The sequence below is a fragment of the Lissotriton helveticus genome, chromosome 3_1, assembly GCF_964261635.1.
Source record: "Lissotriton helveticus chromosome 3_1, aLisHel1.1, whole genome shotgun sequence".
NCBI lineage: Eukaryota > Metazoa > Chordata > Amphibia > Caudata > Salamandridae > Lissotriton > Lissotriton helveticus.
In genome coordinates this window covers 339,816,364-339,839,360 of record NC_136061.1, presented here as the reverse complement: position 1 = coordinate 339,839,360, position 22,997 = coordinate 339,816,364, and the positions used below count along the sequence as shown (strand labels likewise).

The 22,997-nt window shown below is 45.7% G+C and overlaps 1 protein-coding gene across 15 annotated transcripts in view; it reads right to left on the bottom strand.

The window, feature by feature from the left end:
- Positions 1–22,997, bottom strand: part of NCOR1 (nuclear receptor corepressor 1) — a 1,934,049-nt gene that overhangs the window by 632,646 nt on the left and 1,278,406 nt on the right. For all 15 annotated transcript variants that reach the window (XM_078679968.1, XM_078679976.1, XM_078679969.1 and 12 more), the window contains one exon: positions 5,786–5,926. In XM_078679968.1, the coding sequence (XP_078536094.1) occupies positions 5,786–5,926 (141 nt within the window). The remainder of the gene's footprint in view (positions 1–5,785; positions 5,927–22,997) is intronic.

The window sequence follows — 22,997 nt, the reverse complement described above, 5'->3', positions numbered from 1 at the left end:
GTAGCCTCTTCTGGGAGTTATCCTTCATGGCAGCACTGTCCTTGGTATGGTGGCCTAGCCCCCTGCCATATTGGAAAGTTAGGCCCCCTGACCTCAATAGTCATGGTGGGGTTGCTCAAGCTGTGGGTAACCTCTGTGGGTAAGCTGGACTTTGCCCTAGTTAAATTAGAATTTGCAGAGGTGGGCACCTCTGAACCCAAACTACAAAGATGGGGTAAAGAGCTAGGGGAATTAGGTCCTGAAACTGTTAAGGGAGGCCAGCTCCCTAAAGGGACTGACTTGGACAGAAGGATGTAAGGCAGAGTAGGCCCTGCACCTTTCATATCACTTTCTCGCCTGAAAGACTAGGGCGACTCAAGGCTTTGGCTGAGTCTCATGGCCTTTGGGCTGGGGGCTTCTGTAGGAAGGAAAATGCTACTTACCGGTATGCATCTGTTCTTGGGATGTAAAGCTGCAGATTCACACACTATGCATTGATCACAGTAAAAATGATTGAACATGTAAAAACACTCCAGAGTTTAGGCAACCCAAGATAGAACTCTGTGACTTGTCACCAATAGATTGTTTGAAAGTGAAGAACAATCCAATATGTGTGGGATCATAGTAAATTAAAGCAAAGCGTGACCCCAGGTCAGAGTGCTTCCTCGGACCGTCCATTCTCTATCAACAAAGGAAGCAATGACGAATGGTTCAAACTACTTAATTTAAAAAAGAAAGCCAGAAGAACTGAGTCGCATGCGAAATTCATGCTTGAATATCTGAAACCCAGGGTCATACCCAAAGGTCTTAGAATAAGAACCATCCCTGGCTTATCTGTAGGAATTAGGAAGTTCCTGGAAAAATGGTCCTTCATTGCTAACCGTTGCTCCAGAGACCCTATGATCCTCATCATTCAGACAGCAAGGGAGGTAGTAGAAACCTTCTTCAAAAAAATTGCAACAATTGAGGAAACTCTTAGGAAAAACATTCCCGTTTATGAGGCTCAGAGGAAGTTAGAGGATGTCAATCTTGAACTCAACTCCTTCAGTGATTATCTCATCAAGAAAAAACTGACAAACTCCAAGGGGACAGTATATCCTTACTTAGGAGCGCAATATTACAACTCATCAAGGGACTATACCAACCAAGGGGACTACCAACATTGGTCCAATAAAAAAATCCTCATATGCATTTCCTCAACAATAGAAATGGAGATGCAACATACTAAAAAGCAACACCTGAATACACCTTGACTGTTTTACCTGATGACTTCTATGTAACTTGGAATATGCCAAACTATAGTTTATAAATGTACGTGATCTATAACTGTGAAAACCAATAAAAACATTTTTTTTAAATGCTCACATTATCGGATAGCTTGGAATCTGATGGTGAAGGTGGATTGAATCCTTTTGACTGTTATGGGAACAAGAGAACACCATTCGAAGATCCTAATAGAAACAACAGTTTTTTAGGAAATCAACGGGGGACCTCACGAGTGTGGTTCAGAACCCAAGAGAGGGGACGTTATCAACGCTCAGAAACCCATTCCCCTCCGCCCCCGTATTTACAAACCAGACAAAACCGCCTTTCTGAGCTTCCCCAGGCCACTTGCTGTTCAAGCAACTGGTACCCACTGGTTCTGACCCCCACTTTGGATGGGAGAACTGGCGGGAAAAACAAGTGAGGAAGAGAGGTGTGCCCACCTCTGCCAACTCCACTGAATGCAAACTTTTGATGGTAATTAGGAGAGAATTTGAACAAAGTATTCTCTACGTTCAAAATCAAGAAAATAGCGTCAACAAGACCCAACGGAAAAAATCCCTATAGCAGTGATTTGCTCAGCTCTCAGAAGACCACAGAAATAACCTGCCTCATCGACACTCCAATCATCAAATACTGTCCTCCGTATTATTCAACTGACACTCTGAATCTTCAATGTTGCAAATGGATTTTCAGAAAATATCAGAAGCTCACTTTCTTACTTCTGAACCCACCAGCAGAAATGATCTAAAAAAGGTGGGTTTAAGGCTGATGTTGTAAGTAGTCATAATGACATTATCATAATTATGATACTTCTGGTCGACGTCAATAAAACATTTTAGATACAATTCTGGACCCCAATATCGAGATGGCGGAATATAGCACAGGATATAAATCTAAAATACATGCCAAATACATGCCAAGCAGGGATCTCTCAGCCAAACAATTTTTAACTAAGCTGCAGAAAAAAGTGGACATCTGCAGTGTGTTGAATTGCGAGCTTTAGGTCTACAACAGGGTCTCAGAGACATGCTTATGTTTGACACAAACAATACAAATGAAAGTGAAAATCAAACTAATGATTCAAACCCAACTATAGGATGGTACAATTGTGCAGATCAAGTGACTCTTTAATAGCTTTGTGATGAGAAACATTGCACCCCTGAAATCCAAACAAAATATTTGAGTAAACAAGAATGGTTGGTTGTAGAATGTGTGCGACTATGACTGTACCTCTGTCTCTAGGGGCAAAGATAACTAACTGGCTTCTGTTTGATGATGACTCGTTCCTGCCTGAACAGTGTAAGATCTGGTTCACCGCGTGATCCGGTGCCTGCTAAAATCCTTAAGTTGCTCGATTTTGAGTGTCGGCGCCCTCTTATGAGACTTCTTAATACCTCCCTGAGTGAGTCTCGTGTGCCACAGGACTGGAAGCATGCGATGGTGGTCCCACTTCTGAAAAAGGCTGGTGCGGACACATCAAACCTTGCCAACTTCAGACCTATTTCTTTGCTGCCTATCTTCTCAAAGATACTGGAGAGGCATGTTAACACGCAGCTTTCTCTTTTTATTGAAAATCAGGGCTTTTTACATCCATCCCAGTCCGGTTTTCGAGCTCACTATTCTACTGAGACTGCATTACTAGGGGTAACGGAGAGACTTCGGCACAGTATCGATCGCGGTGAAACTTCTGCTCTCATCCTTCTGGATCTGAGCGCAGCGTTCGATACCGTGTCCCATTCCATCTTATTAAATTCTCTCCGTTCCCTTGGAATAGATGGCCCCGCACTTGCTTGGTTTGCCTCCTTTTTAAGTGAGCGCACATTCCAAGTTTTCTCTCAGAAAGCTGCATCCACGATATGTTCATCGGCGTATGGTGTCCCTCAGGGGTCTATTCTCAGCCCGCTGCTATTTAATATCTACATCAAACCTCTCGCTACCATCGCAGAGGAAGCCGGGCTGACTATTTTTTCATACGCCGATGACACGCAAATCGTTTTTTCCCTCTCCAGCACTGAAGATAACAGCGTGTCTGGTTTGAAAATTGGTTTGTCACTTGTGGCTGAGTGGATGCAGAGGCATCTCCTCAAGCTTAACGGTGATAAAACCGAGATCATTATTTTGGGGAAACAGAAAGATCTCTGGGGCCCTCAACACTGGCCCAGCACTATGGGTCCTACCCCTCTACCAGTCCAGGTGGTACGTAACCTGGGTTTTCTCATCGATGATAGACTGTCTATGAGGCAACAAGCCACCAAGGTGGCGGCCATCTGTTTTACTACCTTACGATGGCTCCAAAAAATTCTCTGGATGTTGCCTCATGCCGCTAGGAGAACCGTAGTCCAGGCGTTAGTAACATCTCGCCTGGACTACGGTAATGTTCTCCATCTTGGCGCAGATGCCGCGACTGTCAAAAAATTACAGGTCGTACAAAATTCATCAGCTCGTCTCCTTTGTAATATTCCGAGGAGGTCTTCGGCTGTGCAGGCTCTTCGCGATCTCCATTGGCTCAAGATCTCGAGTCGAATTAAATTCAAAGCCTTATGCTATCTTTTTAAAATCAAACAGGGTTCTGCCCCATTGTATCTACAAAGTTTAGTCCAACCCTATAGGCCCCAGCGTACTTTGAGATCATCGGCCAATTGTGATTATGTTATCCCCAGATTTAAGCTAGTGAAGATGGGTGGAAGATCCTTCTCCCATCTTGGCCCCAAGTATTGGAATGCCCTGCCCGTTGCCCTGAAGACCGAGACCAACATGCTCTGTTTTCGAAAAAAACTGAAGACCCTACTCTTTTAAACTAATTCCCTGTAGCTCTTGTTGCTAAATTCAGCTGTGTCTGATGTCAGTTTTCTTCTTCAGTCTATCCCTTGCGCCGGGAAACCCACTGCGGGTAGCTGTTGCGCATTATAAATTTTAAATAAATAAATAAATAAATAAAATACACAAATGCCCTGCTGCTCCCAGAATCGTGAGAAAGCATATCAATCAGAAACCAGATTACAGCATAATTCCCTTGCCACATTCCTTAGCATTAGTGGAATGGTTTCATGCTTTGGTGTTCAGGAGATCTTCTGAATTCCTATTTGTTTTGCTAGACTGCCATTTCTTAAAGGTGAATTTAACTTAAAGTATTGTAATTTTTTTCCCCTTTATAATGTGTGTGTGTCCGATCTCTGGGATACAGAGAAGCTAGTGATACCCAAATAGCGGAAAATAAATTCCAAAGAAATCTTCTATCAGTGCCACAATTGACATCTACCTATATTATCCTCCAAGAAACCGGTTCAGGCTTCATATCAGATATTTTAGGAATGGCACCTTTACTTAAATGGATAGGTATTTGGATAAACCCAAAGCTTGTGATAGACAGCGAAATTATTTGCGGCTGTTAAGCTCTTGACCCAGCACGTAGTATACCCTGGTTAAGCAACGTGAAAAGGACTGCATCTTAGATTGGGGAGACCAGACCTATTCAGCTCCCCAGAGAAACTCCTAAAGGTGGATAGGCTTTGGGTTAAAAGCAAGTATCTGCAATTATCACAAATGGATAGAGAGGCTAGGGAACTAAGTAAGCCTCTTGTGCGGGCACAGCAGCTGTTATCCACCTCACAAACGATTGAACCATATCTAAATATAGTTACTAACCAGCATCACCGTTTTCTTCTGGTGAGATTCAGACTGAATCAATTACATGTATTCCTTGCTGAACCAATGGGATGGGAAAAGCTGGATGACCTGAATGTTTGTACATGTGATAATTTTTCTACTCAGGACTCAATGCATTTTGTTTTAATTTGTGAGCATTTTTGGCACATCCAAAATCTGTTCATTTTACCCATTTGAAAAGGCAAAGGTTTTATACAGACTAGACTTGCTTTTATATATTTGCAAATGTTGACCAATGTTTGGGATTTTTTTTAACATAGCTATTTTTTTGACTGCAGCAGTCAGAATAAAGAAAAAGAGAAGGACTGCTATTAATTAGTATATTGTAAATTCAATTAAATATTCCTGTGTATATTGATGATTTAGATTTCACTTTATCTGTATTTCATGATGATTGTGTTTTTGTATTATTTGTACAACATTTTATTGTGTTTTAAATGTAGCATGCTTTTATGGTTTCAATTAACCGTAGAAAGTGAATTTGACGGTGTGTGTGTATGGTGTGTGGTGTGTGTGTATCCTTTTAGATCTCATCACTATTTACATTTCAGTCAATCTAGGGAATTCAGTATCACAGTAAAATGTAGTCCAGTTAGACAAGTTCTGCTATTTACGTGTCTTATGAATTTAGTTTCTCATAAGTGGCTCGCCGAGATATCCTTCATAAAACGCACAATATGGCATACAGCTTAATCACTCTCACTCAATATTACCTGAGCCAGAACTTGCAATACAAAAATCCTAGATGTCTATATCAAGTAAAACATTAGTTTGAGAGTGTACTTAAACAGCCCACTCAGCTCATACCTACCCACACACGCAGTTAATCAAACCCCCCTATTTCACATGTAAGAAAATCTTAGAAAGAATATACCTTCCATTGGGGAGGACACTGGTGTGTCTCTGACAGGCATGCCATGCTTTAGATTGCCTTCCATAGCATCATAGGTTCTCTTCATATTTATTTCATGAGGTGTCCGAGGACTTCTGGTGCCTTCCCGTGTGTTTTTGATGGCTGGTGAATAGGAAAAAATTAGGCAAAGCAAATGAGGTAAAAAAAAAAAAACACATGAGAAGTTTACTGCATTGATGACTGTTAGACACGTGTTCTGTTCTCATCAAATGGTACTTTTGTGTGATATCTATTTATTTTCAAGCTTCTATAATGCTTAAATGCCTATGGAGGCCTAAGTGAACTTTACCATACATATTTTGTATTAGATTGTACCTCCCCAAACTTAAAAAAAACCCAGTCAATGTACATATCTATCTGAATTTCTATGGAGAGTTAAATGAGGACCAACCAGTATTTAAAGATTCTATCGGAAGCAAGATGGCGGCCGAGTAGTTGTGGCCATAGTGGTGGAGCGGTGAGGACGAGCAACGGAATGAGCCCTATGGAGTTTTAACTCCGTAGCAAGAAGCAACCCAACCCCTGTACCTTACCGAGGAGCATTCGGGCGGAATGCTGACGGCGCTTTCCTGCCGAGGATCTGCGAGGCAGCTGCTGCGGGCTTTGGTCGCGGCTCTCTCCCCTGCTTGGAAACGTCCCTGGTGGGCGGAGCCTAACCCGAAGAAGGCAGCGGAGCGTAGTGGAGCCCAGAGCGGAGTTCACCAGCGGGCGTACCTGCCGAGGCAGCCCGGCTCCCAGCATGCGTGGAGGTGCAAGGAATGCAGCAATGGCCCCCAAATTGAACTATGAATCTAAAACGGCTGTGGAGAAAAAGAAAACTCAGCGCGAGGAAGCAGACGCGGAGGTAGCCGAGGATTCTCGGACAGCCCAAACACCCACAGCGGAACAAAAGAAGAAGAGGCAGCAGACTTTAGTGAGGACCCGCCAGGCTGCATCCTCAATTGTGGATTTATTTTCTAAGGCGGGTAAGGAGAAGGCGGTTAAGGAGGCTAAGGAGTTGGGGGGCATAATACCTATAGTGGTGGAGGTGGAGGCCTTCCAGGGATCAACACAAGATGGCAATAGTACTCCTTCCAAGCCGGCCCCTCCTCTAACCCAAAAACCCATGGCAATGGGAGAAGAAACTCAGGGCTTAACGAAGGACTCCCTAGATATAATGATCCCCGGAGAAGAAGCACTAGCACTGGTGGCAAATAGCGGACCTCTAATACCCTTGCTGTCGGACTTCAATGCGGTTGGTCCTCAGCTGCTTACAGAAGACACTTCTGGTATTAACAAGGTGGAGCCATCAGAACTTGGGGGTATATGGTGGTCTGTGGAGCCGCGAACGGAAAAGAGAATGCTCCCAGCGAAGCCTTTTTCTCAGCTTCAGACTAGGTCAGGTGGTCCGGGGAGGATGATGAAGGCAGCTTCTATCTGGACTCTGAAAGCGATCCCGAAAACGACCAGCCTGCAACAGCACTAAGGCCTCCAGCTGCAGCAAAAGGTCAGGCCGACCCCCAATGCGAATTGAGCTGGGATCATTCATCATCTATGCCCCTGCAGGACAGTCCATGCTTGGAACTTACCCAAATGTCACTCCTGGAAACAATCCACCAAGAGATAATAGCACACAGGGAGGAAACCCGTCAAGACAACCTCAAATCCCAGGCTGCAATGAGGAAAATACAGGGTGTGGTGAGAAAGTTATCCAAGGTATGCGCCAACACCGGGGACAGAGTTTCAAATTTGGAAGACAGGGTGCTATCAACCGAAGCAGAGGTTGCTGAGGCTGTCACAAAGGTCAATGCGCACTGTTCCCAGGTACTGGATATACAGTGGAAGCTCGAGGAAATGGAGAACAGGCTCCGCCGGAATAATCTGAGAGTCCTTGGAATCCCGGAGGGAGTCGAGGGGTCTGATATCAGGGCGTACATCATCAAGCTCTTTGAACGAGCCTTGCCTGAACTCTCCAGCTGGAACTGGTCCACCGAGGTACAGAGAGTACATCGTACCCCCTTCAAAATTAGAAGGAATGCTAAGGAGAGCGATAAACCCAGGGCCATCCTAATATTTTTTGGAAATTTTATCCTGAGACAGGCCATCTCGGGATTGGCTAGGCCAGACGCTAGAAGAGGCAGTGAGGGGGTTTCATTCTTCGTCCGGCCAGACTTTTGTCATGCGACAGTAGAGTGGCGCTGGCGTTTAAGAGGAATGATTAAGCCATTTCAAGATAAAAAGCTGCAAGCCTTCTTGATAAACCCGGCTCACCTAAAAATCATCAACGAAGGCAAGACACTGTACTTCTCTTCAGAAATCAAGGCAAAAGAGTACCTTGATTCTCTTGGCTAACAGGCTGGAAGTGCAAATGACTGGGGCGAACGCTTGTAAAAAACTCTGAGTTTTTGGTTGCTGGTCAAGAAGGATGGGGCTTATATTTCTGGCTATGGACTTTTGGATCCGTAGAGACTGTTCAAGGGTGTAAGGGCTTTTTGGGGAATGTGTCTTTGTATTTTGATTATTTCTTGTCCTCACTGCTCGACACCGCGTGACCATCACATGCACAGACTAGGTCTGAGTGCTTCACAGAGTAGGGTGAGGAGGGGCTAGAGGGGGGTTTGGGCGGGGGGCGGGTGGCTGGGTTTGGTGGAAAAATGAAAAAAAGGGAAAAATGGTACATGATTGATCAAGGCATAAGCGCAGCAAAGAAGAGGTTGTCTAAGATCCAGTTCTTTATAGCAGGCTGTTTTGCTCATTTTGATGGCAAATATTAGAATCTGTACAATAAATGTGGGAGGTATGAATGATTGGAGGAAGCGCCAAAGGTTGGCATACTATGTGAAATATAATCGAATAGATGTCTTGTGTCTTCAAGAGACACACCTCCCGTGGGCTAAGAGAAAATTGCTGCTTCTTAATGGCTTTGAGCTTGTGGCATGCTCAACGCAATCCTCAACAATTAGGGGGGTCGCTATCCTAGTAAGAACATCTTTGGGGGGTGGGGGGCAGACGTGTTAAAGTGGACAGCCAGTGTAGATGGGTTATAGCCGAGCTAGAAGTGGGCCTTACATTATGCGTAGTCTATGGCTCCAATAAGGATGACCCAGAGGTTTTCGATCTCCCCGAAGTGGAACTGGCCAGCTGGCCAACCCCTACAGTACTATGTGGAGATTTAAATATCTCATTGGATCGGCCCAATGGAACATCGTATGTTGGGCGGAAACCTAGAGTTTTTAGGGCACTACAAGCCCTTATTGGCTCACATGGGCTGAAGGATGTGTGGGGCGCTAAAGAGCCCCAAAACCCTGGCTTTACCTACTTCTCTAATCCCTATCAGAAGTACACAAAGCTGGACTACTTTTTTATCTCCTCCTCTGAAATAAATAGGGTAGGGATCATAAAACTCCCAAGACTAATATCGGACCACAACCCCCTGGTATTAACGTATGAGAAGAGCAAGATGGAAAGAAAAAGGACTAGTTGGACCTTTGAAAGGAGATTATTAGCAGATAAAAGGTTTGTCGAACACCTCAATAAATGGTCAAGCAAATTTTTTTCAGCCAATAGATACAGTACCTCCCGCAATGGGGTCTGGGAGGCTTTTAAGGCGGCCTTAAGGGGGGAGTGTATAAGCTGCTCGGCGAGGTTGAGAAGAGAGGATAGGTGTGAGGTGGAGAGATTAATGGGTAAACTAGCCTTAGCAGAAGAACGACACAAAGGATATTGAGTCTGGGGGAGATAGTAGTGAAAGCCAAAATGTATTGATGATAGTCAAAGCTGCGCTGCAGAAGGAGGTAACTCAGTAGGCGATTGGTGATTTCCAAAAATCAAGGGCCTAACGCTATGAAACAGGGGAGCAAGCAGGTAGAGCCTTAGCCTTACGTCTAAGACAGGAAAAAAACAAGAACCTAATCTCCCGTATTGAAGATGAAGGGGAAGAATACACTGAGGCTAAGGATATATTAAATGTATTTGAGAACTTTTATCAAAGGCTTTATTATGATGAAGATCGCGACAGAAATCAGGGGGAGGAGTGTGTGGATCAGGGCCACCGGCTGAAGGATGCAGCAAATGAAGAACTGGATAGAGATTTTACCCAGGGTGAGGTTATAGCTGCACTTCAGGAGTTAGCATCAGGGAAGGCAGCAGGCCCAGATGGGATCCCCCTGGAGGTTTATAAAGCTATCGAAGCCGAAATCATCCCGCTGCTTTTGGATTTATTCAATGGGGTTTTGTGTTCAGGGGTGGTCCTGGAGTCATGGAAGGAAACCAATATAATAATCTTCCATGAGAAGGGAAAGCCTAACGAGAAACCAGGGTCTTATCGCCCTATTTCGCTGATTAACGCGGACACAAAGCTGTACTCGAAAATATGGGCCAAAAGGTTGAGCAGGGTCATTGGTAGTCTCGTCTCTCCTTGGCAGCATGGGTTTATCCCTGGCCGCGGTACGACCGATCACACCAGCAGAGCAATTGCCTTGTTTGATGCCCAGCCTGCCACGGGGGGAGCGATGGCCATGATCCTGCTCGACGCGGAGAAAGCATTTGATCGAGTTGTTTGGAGCTATCTCTGGGGTATACTAGCAAGGAGAGGGTTCGGGGAAAAAAAATCATCAGAGTCCTAAAAGCTATGTATACGGACCCGGTAGTGCGAGTAGTGGTTATGGGTGAAAGATCGGATAAATTCAACATCAAGAGAGGGACATGCCAAGGCTGTCCTTGCTCTCCTATCCACTTCTCTCTTTATATAGATCCCCTTATCCAGGAAATATTAGGGTGCCATAGGATTAGTCCAGTTGTATGTAATGGCTATCCGAACAAAATTTTGGCATATGCCGATGATTGGGCGGTTACCACCACCAATCCCCAGCAGGCGCTACCAGCTTTGGTTCAGATGGCAAAGGTTTTTGGCTCTCGATCAGGATACCTTTTAAATGAATCAAAAACACAGATAATCTGTTCTAAAAAGATTGTTAAAACAGATGCAAGATTTGTGGACTCTGCTACCTATTTAGGTGTTAAAATCAATGCTTCAGTGGACAGAATTGTAGAGGAAAACTATCCCCCCCTTATCAAGGCGATAAAAGCTGAGTTAAAAAGAATAGATGTGCTGCATCTTTCCTTGATAGGGAGGGTAAACGTACTAAAAATACTAATGGTTCCCAAAGTGCTGTATTTGTTCCGGGCCATTCCTCTATTTAGTGAAGAAAAGATAATTAAAACCTTGGAGTCTGTTTTTATAAGATTTATTTGGCAGTATGGCAAAGTTAGGCGCTCAACTAGTCTTATGTCACTTCCCAGGGAAAGGGGAGGGGTGGCACACCCAAATCTAAGGCTCTATCACTACTCTTGCCTTCTGATACAAATGTCTGTCCTTTTTCACTCTGAGGGGGATTCGGGGGAGGATAATCCTGACCTACAGAGCCCACCCCCTATCTTTGTGATGTTGTAGGGAAAAAAGCAATTGGCCTACTACTTTGTGAAGTTGATCGAAGATTTTGTAGGAAGGCTCGACTCAAGACTCTATGGGGCTTGGCTGATCTGGAAATATATTTTGAAGTTTTTTAATGCTCCAAAGATAAACTCTTATCTACATCTGTGTAATTCTAGTCTTTTCCCCCAGTTGGGAACGGATAGGAACCTTAAGGTTTGGAAGGGATTGGGAGTCAAGACCCTAGGGGACATCACGGAGGGAGAGAGGATTGTGGGGTTTGATGTCTTACAACATAGGTTTGGTATTCCATCTAACCACTGGCTATTGTACGGCCAAATTGCCCGAATCCTTAAAGCTTTAAGACCAAAGATATCGCCCCTGGTAGATCTCCCCCTGGTAGAATTGTTAGCCAAATGGTGTAAGAAGATAAAAATAATGTATAACTGCTTTCTAATGAGGCTCCAAGACGATATAGAAAAAAACAATGTACCTGGGCCACAAAACTGGGTAATCCCGATGTCGACCTGGATCTTGTCATGTGTTTAAACAAAAAGCTATTCCGGGCTTCTAATTTGCGGGCCCAGCACTACAAAATGTTGTTCAACCTGTACTATACGCCGGCAAAATTATTTGCATGGGGGGGTCAGAGATGATAAGTGCCCCAGGTGCAATGCCTGCCAAGCAGACTTACTGCATATGTTTTTTCATTGTAGTGGGCTGGGCCCGATCAGGAATCAGATAGAAACATTTTGGGAGGGGCTGCTAGGTCATAAGATCAACCTATCCCCTACCCTGATGTTATTGGGTACAGACTCCAAGCTTAATCTGCGAAAGGATGAAGAAGCTTTGGTCTTTTTGTCAGTTGCGGTACTCCGGATTCTACTCTCGGCAGGCTGGAAAGATGCCACGGCTCCCTCTTTCCAGATGTGGCTCTCAAGATTACTAGGTATACATAATATAGAGTCTAGCCTATATGAATTGAAGGGTGAGAAAACACGGGAGATGGGAAGACGCCTATGGGCTCCTATCACAAAGTGGAGGAAGGCAAGATTGTGATTGTGTTGTAGGTTGTAATATATCTGTCTACTGAGCATCCTCACCTGGGTTAGGCTGTCTTAAATGGATTTCATTATTATTATCGCATTTTATCATAAATTGTGTTTGTATTACCGGACAGAATTCCCCAACTTTTTTATCTTTGTACAGATTAGATACTAGGCGGAAGGCTCATTTAATGTATGTACATGTTAAATGATTTGCTGCTTTATTTATCGTATATATATATGCAAAATCATTAAAAATGTATTTTTAATGTACCTGTTAATCCCAATAAAAATATATTTTTTAAAAAAGCATTGGAAATGCAATAGGTCTCGCATTAGGAAAGTTTGAGCGATTGGTATTGTAAATGACACTTTTTTTTATTTATGTGTTGGTTTTGAAAATAGCAAAATGAATAGCTTTGTCAGTTACAATGTCAATATTTTTAATTTCGCAAAGGTGACACCTATAGCATTTGTAATGCAATGTGTGTTGTATTTACGTGACTTAGATGTATTGATATTACAAATAACAATGGCTTTTAATTTTGTAAATAAATACTTAAATAAAATTTATTGTAATTTATAATGGCAATAGCTTAACCACTTGGGAGCTAGTAAACAAACCTCCTCAGTGCTGCGCTGTCCATTATCCGGTGCTGAACTGGACGTCCAGCGGTCGCACGCAGCACTGGGGAGGTAGTGCCCGTGACGACCGTTGGCCGACGGCAGCACTTAAGGGGTTAAACGTGTGTAAATAACTTTTGTGAAGATTATGTTCAGTGTATTTTATTGTGACGAAAATCCAAGAACATTGCATTTGCACCTACACACACACAGAGCCACACACACACACACACACATATAGATGTGGTGGTGGATCTGGTGGTGGTGGATATGGTGGTGGATGTGGTGGTGGTGGTGCTGGTGGATGTGGTGGTGATGGTGGTGGATGTGGGGTGGATGTGGTGGTGGATGTGGTGGTGGATGTGGTGGTGGAGGTGGTGGTGGAGGTGGATGTGGTGGTGGTGGTGGATGTGGTGGATGATGTGGTGGTGGATGTGGTGAAAGTGGTGGTGGATGTGGTGGTGGAAGTGATGGTGGTGGGTGTGGTGGATGCGGTGGTGGATGTGGGGGATGTGGTGGTGGTGGGTGCGGTGGTGGAAATGGATGTGTTGGATGTGGATGTGTTGGTGGATGTGGTGGTGGATGCAGTGGTGGTGCATGTGGTGGATGTGGTGGTGGTGGATGTGGATGTGGTGGTGGTGGATGTGGTGGATGCGGTGGTGGTACATGTGTTGGATGTGGTGGATGTGGTGGTGCATGTGTTGGATGTGGTGGTGGATGTGGTGGTGGATGTGGTGGTGGATGCAGTAGTGGTGCATGTGGTGGATGTGGTGGTGGTGGATGTGGCGGTGGATGTCATTGGGGATGTGGAGCTGATGGTGGATGTGGAGGTGATGGTGGATGTGGAGGTGATGGTGGATGTGGAGGTGATGGTGGATGCGGTGGATGTGATGGTGGTGGATGCGGTGGATGTGGTGGATGCGGTGGTGGTGGTGGATGCGGTGGTGGTGGAAGTGGTGGTGGATGTGGTGGATGTGGTGGATGTGGTGGTGGATGTCATGGTGGATGTGGAGGTGATGGTGGATGTGGTGGTGGTGGATGTGGTGGTGGTGGATGTGGTGGTGGTGGATGTGGTGGTGGTGGTGATGGTGGATGCGGTGGATGTGGTGATGGTGGATGCGGTGGATGTGGTGATGGTGGATGCGGTGGTGGTGGTGGTGATGGTGGATGCGGTGGTGGTGGTGATGGTGGATGCGGTGGTGGATGCGGTGGTGGTGGTGGTGGTGGATGTAGTGGTGGTGGGGGCGGTGGATGTGGCGGTGGATGTGGCGATGGATGTGACGGTGGATGTGGTGGTGGATGTGGTGGTGGATGTCATAAATGTAAATGTCATGGTACTTATAGAGCGCACTGTCACCAGACGGTCACCATGCCGTGTCGCCTATTCGGCTTCCTGGCGCTGATACTCATACCGCTGTGGAACCCCTCCTGGCTTTCCCTGTGAAGTGTCCACTCCTGGGCACCCCCAGGGTGAAGCCAGGCATCCTTAGCGCTGTTGGGGCCGGTGTGGAGGCTAAGCAAGCTATTGCCCAGAGTTGCAGCGTGGGGCCCATGATTAGAATAGGCACCGAGGCGAGAATTAACAGGTCTGTGGAAATTGAGCCCCAGACCCCGCCGAGGCGGGAATCAAACCCTGGTCCCTGGCCAGAACTCTGCATCAGGGTCTGCCGCTCTAACCATTGAGCCACACTCCTCCACTGTGTGGTGTGATGTGGTGGTGGATGCGGTGGTGGTGCATGTGGTGGATGTGGTGGTGGTTGTCATGGTGGATGTGGAGGTGATGGTGGATGTGGAGGTGATGGTGGATGTGGTGGTGGATGTGGTGGTGGTGGATGTGGTGGTGGATGCGGTGGTGGATGCGGTGGTGGATGCGGTGGTGGATGCGGTGGTGGATGCGGTGGTGGATGTGGTGGTGGTGGATGCGGTGGTGGATGTGGTGGTGGTGGATGCGGTGGTGGATGTGGTGGTGGTGGATGCGGTGGATGTGGTGGTGGTGGATGCGGTGGATGTGGTTGTGGTGGATGCGGTAGATGTGGTAATGGTGGATGCTGTGGTGGTGGTGGATGCGGTGGTGGTGGTGGATGCGGTGGTGGTGGATGTAGTGGTGGTGGGTGTGGTGGATGTGGTGGTGGTGGGTGTGGTGGATGTGGTGGTGGAACACAAGATGAGGGCATGATGCCCGCGTACAATGACAAATGGCATAAAAGAACATGATAGCAACAATGAAGTTTATCAATGGTAGAGATTGGTGGGCTGTAGGACCACAGATAGAAAACAACATGTCTCTGAGACAGCACATGCACTGTGTGTGTGGGTGTTGTGTGTGTGTGTGGAGGTGTGTGTGTGGGGGGGGTGGGGGAGTGTGTGGGTGGGGGCTTTGTGTGTGTGGGATTGTGTGTGTGTGATTGTGTGTGTGTGGGATTGTGAGTGTGGGGTTGTGTGTGGGGTTGTGTGTGTGTGGGGTTGTGTGTGTCTTTGGTTGTGTGTGTGTGTGTGTGTGTGTGTGTGTGAACTGGGATACCTACTGGCCAAAAGCGAAATTGTGCGGAAATGTCGAAATACTGACAGACCAAGAGTGCACGGCCGGGCGAAGGAAATGTAGAGGTGTCGAGCCGTGGAAAAGCTGGTGTACAAAGGCTGGGGATGCCCCAGAAATTTGGGAAGATATGGGATGTCTGGGGCACGGTGGAATGCCAGTGAACGCAGCTGAGGGGGGTGCAGACCAAGAAGGGATAGGGGGGGCGAACACGCAGACGATCGGAGATGTGGGCTGGGAGAAGAGCGAGCACAGTTAGTGCCAGACAGGCAGGGGGTGTTAATTAAGTCCCTGGTGAGGAAGAGCCTCTTGAGGTCACTCAGTGTGGCATCCCACGGGAGAAAAGAAAACACAGTAATATTATTGATTGCAATTAACCCCCTTCCCCCATTCTGCATGTCCCCTCCCCAATCTCTCCCTGCCCCCTGTGGCTTCTGCTTCACAAAGGAAGTAAGACAAAAGCAAGAGTGTGGGAGGGGGCAAGGAGCGTGCTTTACAGATGGGTGCAGTAAAGGGTGAGCGCTAGGAATAAGTGAACGAGAAGGGAATCGGATGAGAAAGGGGGGACACAGGAGGGGCACAAGAAACAGAACTAGAAAATGGGATTTCAAAGTGTGAAACGGTATAAAAGAAAGGAAGGGAAAGAGAAATACAGTAGTAAGCAAACAGATAAACAGACATAGAACAAAATAGAATGAGAGAATGGATGAAGTGAGGTGACGAGAAATATAAATAGTTGGAGAGAAACACAGGTGGAAAAACTGTCTAGAGTAGTAGAGACGGGTGAAGGAACAGAAGGGAGGATGGAAAGGGACGAAAGGAAGGGAGGGAAGAAGTGAGGGAAGGAGGTGTGGAGAGAAGCAGAGAGGAGAGAGCAGAAAGATAGAGGGATTGAATAAGAGATGGGGAATTTGGGAGAGAAGGTGAAGGCACAGAAACAGGTAAAGAAAGAGGAAATAATGAGACACAAGAGGGAAGCAGCAGGAAAGAAAGGAATTGATGATGAGTGAAGGTGGCATAGGGAGATATAGAGAGTGGGAAAAAGGAAGGAAGGGGAAGAGGGAGGGAAGAAACTGAGAAATTAAAGAAAAGAATAAAGGGGTGGAAGAAATGAGAACTGAGTAGGTAGCACGAAGGTAGCACAGAGAAGGGATGATATGTAAAGGGATCGGAAAGAGTTAGAAAGTGAACAGGAACCAGGTGAACGTAAAAATAGAAAGACGGGTGGGACGAGAAAGAGATAGCGAAAAAAACAAGATGCAAGGGGTGTAGAAGAAACAAGGGGGGAAGCAACACAGGGAAGGAGGACATTGAAGGAGCATAGGAGGACAGGACGGAAGGGGCAGTAACATAGGGGTTATTGTAAAGGAACACAGGTGATGCAGGTGGGGGAGACAGAAGACGGAGGGCGCGGAAAGGCATTGGGGAGAAAAATACAGGCCAACACAAATGAGGGACCGAATATATGTCAGCTGAGTGGGCGGTGCTAGCCGGTAGAAGTTAGTAATTTAGTTTTGGTGTCCGCCGCTGCTTGCACCCCCGCCTGTGCCTCTAATCATGATACCATGTGACTGATCCAGGCTGATGGAGACTCCTCGCCGGGCCGTGGTTTTCAGTCACTCTGAGCCTCAGATGCAGACTCGTACTGGCCACTGAGGTTAGAGTGTGTAGAAGTAAATATTTAAATCATGTTGATTAAAGAACATTACTAATTTAGTTTTAGCTGTCTGCAACTCAGAACTGCTCACGTCCTCAAGCCCATTCAGCTGCTTTAGGCATGATTCTAAATACGGCTAAATCGCAGAATCACATATTGCTCACAATTTCATTTCTCCTGTGCTGCAGTCACCATGGACTTTACCCATTTGCTGACTGAATCTATAAATTATGTTTTTGACACTGGAGTGTGTCAACATGCGATACTAGCTGATCTTGGGAGGTGACCAGAAACATGGTGTTAGTCAAATATCTTTAACTCTGCACGCCGAAACCAGATTTCGTCATGCATTTGCTACTGTTGACATTAGTAGCAATGTTTATGTAATGTAGTTTCTTGATGAAGAGACCAGATCCTAATATTTTTTAAATAAAAATATTTAGCGATGAAGAGACCAGATCCTAATATCTTTAAAATAAAGATGCCCTAAACATCATCAAATACTATGGGACATTGCAGTAGAATAAAATTAGCAGCAGTCCTACTCGAACCCTTGCCTTCGGAGTGATTGGAATAGTAACACTGCTGCTAAGACCGCTAAGCCATTTTCGTTTTCATAGGATTGTTGTCTAATTTTAAAATACAGACTTCAAAAAGAAGGCACTTATGCTGACAGTGCTTCGCATTAAAACAAGGCGTGCAAATATGTCCACCAGCCATTCACATTGTAAAATAAGTGATTCCCAATTCAAAGGCCACATACATTTTGATTTCCTCTGACTGAGCGGTAGCGCAGTGTGGGAGGAGGTGGAGGGAGCCATTGGGAGATGAGGTGATTTATGTCAAACATTCATGAAGCTCGTCCGCCGGAGCCTCGGTAGAGAAGGCAACGGATTCGAGCCTCGCAATCTGCGCCAGCTTACTTGGCACCGGTATGGGTGAGAGACGAGTGAGGGGAGTTCTGAAACTATTATAGAATGTGGCGTCTACTTTTAAGTTATGCGAGAAACGCTATTATCGCAGAAGCTGTGGCAGTACTGTCATCGTAAGATAAGTATTCCAATTACTATAATGTCACGCAGTCTTCAAAACTACCCATTAAAAGCAATACTCGGCAGAGCCGCAAACTCCCAGACATCGATTTTGGTTAAAGATGGGTTTGTATAGCTAGAATCGTTCATGGATGGAAGGCTTCCTAACGAACATAAAGACAAGACAAACAAGACAGTAACACACATTCTCAAACAGGGGACAGGGCACAATCTGAAAAGGAATGTACAAAGGTTCAGGGAGAGGAAGCGCCTCCAAGGTGTAAGTACATCAAGAAAAATAGTAAACGCAAAACTATACTTAAAACGTGGAAAAGTGTGCAGAAGGTTGAGACGGTTCACATGCAGTGTAAAAGAAATGCGTGTAAAGAGGTGTAGGCAAAACACAGGGTAATAGAGAGCTGAACGGAAAACGCATGGTGAGCGAAATATACGGTGCTAAAACAAGTGCGTCAAGAAAAGAGTGTATCTGGAGATGCAAAAAAGGTTTGGAAAGATTATCAGGCGGTAAGGTGAGTGAAACACGGGTTAACTGAAAACTAAACAAAGGAAAAAACAAGCAAAAAAAAAACGTTTTACGGCCTGCCGGCCGTGAAAGTGAAAGTACGGCCGGCCGGCCGTGAATAATTAGGGGAGGAGCAGCCAGGAGAGAGCAGGAGCGGAGGCGCCAAGCTGGGGAACAGATGGCTGGTGAGTTGATGCTGTGCACGCGCATTTTAGGTCAATGCGCTTGCGCATTGACCTAAAAGCGCACGGGCACAGCATCAAATCGCCAGTCTAGGTAAAGTCTGTTTAAGCCCCTATATATCTCGCTCCCGCTCAATGCGCATGGAGATAGGTCGCTCGACCTAAAAAAGAGGACCAACCAGTATTTTTGTATTTTGTTAATAAATGCCCCAAAAATACTGGCATATTAATTCACATTTAGTAGCCAGTCACACTAATTTTCATTGAAACGTAGGTGGCTCAAATATTTTCCAACATTTCTGCTCTAGCTCTCACAAAAAGCCTCCTTTTTCCGCCTTTCATTGTAGAACCAACTACTCAGATTTTGCTTCTCTGCTGTACGGGTAATGTCTATCAAGCAAATTAGAGTACTTTCTCAAAAAGAGGACTAGAATTTTAACAAATCCATATTACAAAACTACTTCATCGAAGGCTGAAAAGTTAATAAATAAATGACTGGGTTGCAAGCTAGGAATCCTCCTTACAGCAAAAAACAAGCTAATTACCTTCGGTAACGCTTTTTATGGTGGATACAGTATCCACCTACAGATTCCTCACCTTTTGAATATCCCAATGCACCAGCATTCCACCACAAAGTGACAGCTATCCCATGAGAACGTCACAATGCCCATGACTCAGCTCGCAGCTCTGGCGTATGAAACTGGAGCCATTAGAAGTCCTCCTTGGCCTGCTGATGTCAGATTCCACCCATTTTTTTCGTCCCTTCGAGGTAAATGGGTGAAACCAACATCACAAATGCAATTACATATTACCAAGTTTAATAACAAAGATAGATGTACGTATGAAATGTGCAAAGAATACATAATATCCAAATAGCTTTCGGCTTGGTATATTCAGACAAGCAAAGGGGAGGTGGGTGGGTCACCGAGGAATCCGCAGGTAGACACTGTATCCACCAGAACAAGCACTACTGCAGGTAAGTAACTTGTTCTTCTGATGGATACATCTATCTGCAGATTCTTCACCTCTTAAATAGAATCAAGCAGTCCCACACACTGCGGTGGCTGACTGTCTGCCAATACCAATAAATCTTGCAAAACAGAATGCAGAAAGTGACCACCACCCCTGACTTTGAAGTGTAAGCAATAATGCATTGTAAAAGTGTGGAGGGAGGCCCAAGCTGCTGCTTTACAGATGACAAATACACGAACACCCCTTGCTAAAGCAGTAGAAGACTTCGCTCTAGAGGAATGAGCTCTAATAACTTCAGGAGGTACTTTGTGAGCCATTGCGTAGCAGATCATAAAGCAAAGGATGATCCATCGTAACGAAGTCCATTAATGCACTGTTTTTCCTTTCATTTTGCCCACATATATAACAAACAGCTGATCATCCACCCAGAGATCACAAGTTCTGTCCACATAAAAGGCAACAACCATTTTTGGGTTCAATCGATGAAGCCTTTCCTCCTCTTTAGATGGGTGTGGAGAAGGATAGAACGTAGAAGAGTGATGGACTAGCTGAAGTGGAATGGTGTACCATTTTTGGCAGTAAAACAGCCCTTGTTTTCTAAACCAACTTATCTGCATAGAAAGTCATTAAAGAGGGCTTAATTTTAAGGGCCTGCAACTCACGAACTTGAACAGACGTTACAGCCGCTAGAAAAAATACCCTGAAAGTGAGTAGTCTGAAAGGACAACTATGTAAAGGTTTGCATGGAGAACGCATAAGTTTAATGTGAGAAAGTGCCATCTTTCTTGCCTTGGTATGCCCCCACTTTTTTCTGAACTGCTGATGTGCTTTACTGAGTGTGCCCTGGGTCCCTGCCAATCAGGTACCCAGGGCCTGTGTTCCTTCCCTAAAAAGAAAAACTATGCTGAAACAAAATACCCAATTGGCATCTCTGGCATAAAGAGATCACTCTCAGAAGGGATTTGTAACGGCGTACTGAAAGACATTTTCTTTTTCTCAATAACAGCGCCATGGATTGCAGTTTTTCCTGCCTTTCTAGAGATGAAAATGCCTTGTTGAGAGTTGTGTCCAAAATGGCCCCCAGGAAACTCGCCGTCCTGGACGGGATTAGAGATGACTTCTCTCTGTTGAGAGTAAGACCCAAATTTTGGAATAGGTTTGTACATGTGTTGACTGCTTGTCTCGCAGCCTCCCTGGACGGGGCCTTCAGCAACCAGTCGTCCAGGTCTGGGAAGACCTGAAAATGATGTTTCCGTAGGAAAGCTGCCACCGGTGCCAGCACCTTGGTAAAGATCCTTGGGGCAGAGCGAAGTCTGAAGGATAAAACCCTGAATTGAAAGTGGCTCTTGGCTACTGTAAATCGAAGAAACCTCCTTTGCGCTGGGTGAATGGGTATGTGAAAATACGCATCTTTGAGAGTGGCCATGAAATCCCCTGGATTGAGACGTGAGATATCCTGGAGTGAAACCACCTGAAAGGATTGGGAAATGAGATAGGTGTTTAGCTGCGTGAGAACTAAAATAGGGCTGTGTTCAACAAGGGGGAGAGAAGGGGGGCAATTTCCACTGCTCAGGAGTGGGAGGTCCAGCACAAGCGTATGCCCCAATCAAGTCATCAAAACAAGGAGTGCTGTGCCGTTCCTCAGAGGAAGGATGTACGAGTCACACTTTGTCTGGATGCCACTGGGTCTCACTGAGATCTACAGTTGGGCATCCATTTGTTGGATATAATGCCCTCACACACCCTTTCAGGTGTCATGCTTCATCATATGGGCTGCTCCTCGTTGGCTCGGCGGTGCAATACCCAACAGGCTCACATCAAAGAGGGGCACTACGTGCACCAAGAGAAAAGTGGGGAGACAAAAGTATCAAAATAGTGGTCAAAAAGAGGCCAAGGTACGTGCTCAATCCGGATCTGCGCTTACTTGCGCGGAAAAAGAAAAAACTGACGTCAGCATGCATGGGTGGTGCCTAAGTACTCTCCTTTACGTCATCTTGGCACTGACCACGCCAATGACAGACGCGGAGCTGCAGGACACCACCTACTGACGCGCAAGGGTACTGCTAAGCAAAACTTTCCGGATTCAATCGGACGCCTAGGGATATTCTAAGGTAAAGAATCTATCACCAACGTGTCTCTTTCAGATACTTTTTACATTCAAAATATATAATGCGCAATTGAACGGTGATTGAGGATTAAAAATCCAGCCCATGGCATTTCGGGACTGCCTGTCCTTTCGTCAGGGGCGAACCTGTGAAAATGTATGTAACCGTGATATGCTATACAATGCACATGAATAGAACCATCATCATGCTAGAGTAACAGGCTTTGATATATAAGACAACCCAGCAGGAGACAGTCGTCTTATGCACCGCTCGACCTTTCTTGATGCCAACATAGCCAACAAAGAGTTGGTCATCCACCCCGAACTGCTGTGTGCGGTTGAGATAAAATGAAAGCGCACGTTTTGGGTCCAGACGGTGGAACCTCTCTTCCTCCCTGGAAGGATGCGGAGGCGGAAAGAAGGTGGGCAAGGTAATAGTCTGCCCAATGTGAAAGGCTGTAACAACTTTAGGCAAAAAGGAAGGACGGGGCATGAGCCCAACCTTACCGGATGGACCGACAACAAAGGAAGGCAGTCTTTAAAGTCAACAGATGAAGAGGACAGTTATGAAGGGGCTCAAAAGGAGCCCACATGACATAAGTAAGAACCAGATTCAAGTCCTACTGCGGCATCACAAACGGAATAGGAGGGAAAAGGTGTAATGCCTTTGAGAAATCTTTTCACAACAGGGGACTTGAAAAGAGAAGCCTGATCAGGGAGCCTGAGAAAGCCTGAAATGGCAGAAAGATAACTTTTGATCGTGCCCAGAGCAGAGCCCTGCCAGGTTAAAGAGAGAAGGAACAAAAGGACCTCAGAAAGAGGGGCAGAAAGGGGATCCACAGCCTATGCTGTGCACCATGCCACAAATCTGTTCCACCTGTAGGCGTATACCACCTTAGTGGAGGGACGCCTGGCTGCCAGAATGACATCACAAACTTCAGGAGGCAAGTAGAAATGAATCAACTGCTGCTGTTTAATCTCCACGCAAAGAGGTGGAGGCTGGACAGGTTCGGGTGGAGGACCTTCCCCTGATGCTGCAACAGAAGATCCTCCTGAAGAGGCAGTCTGATCGGAGGATCGATGCTCCT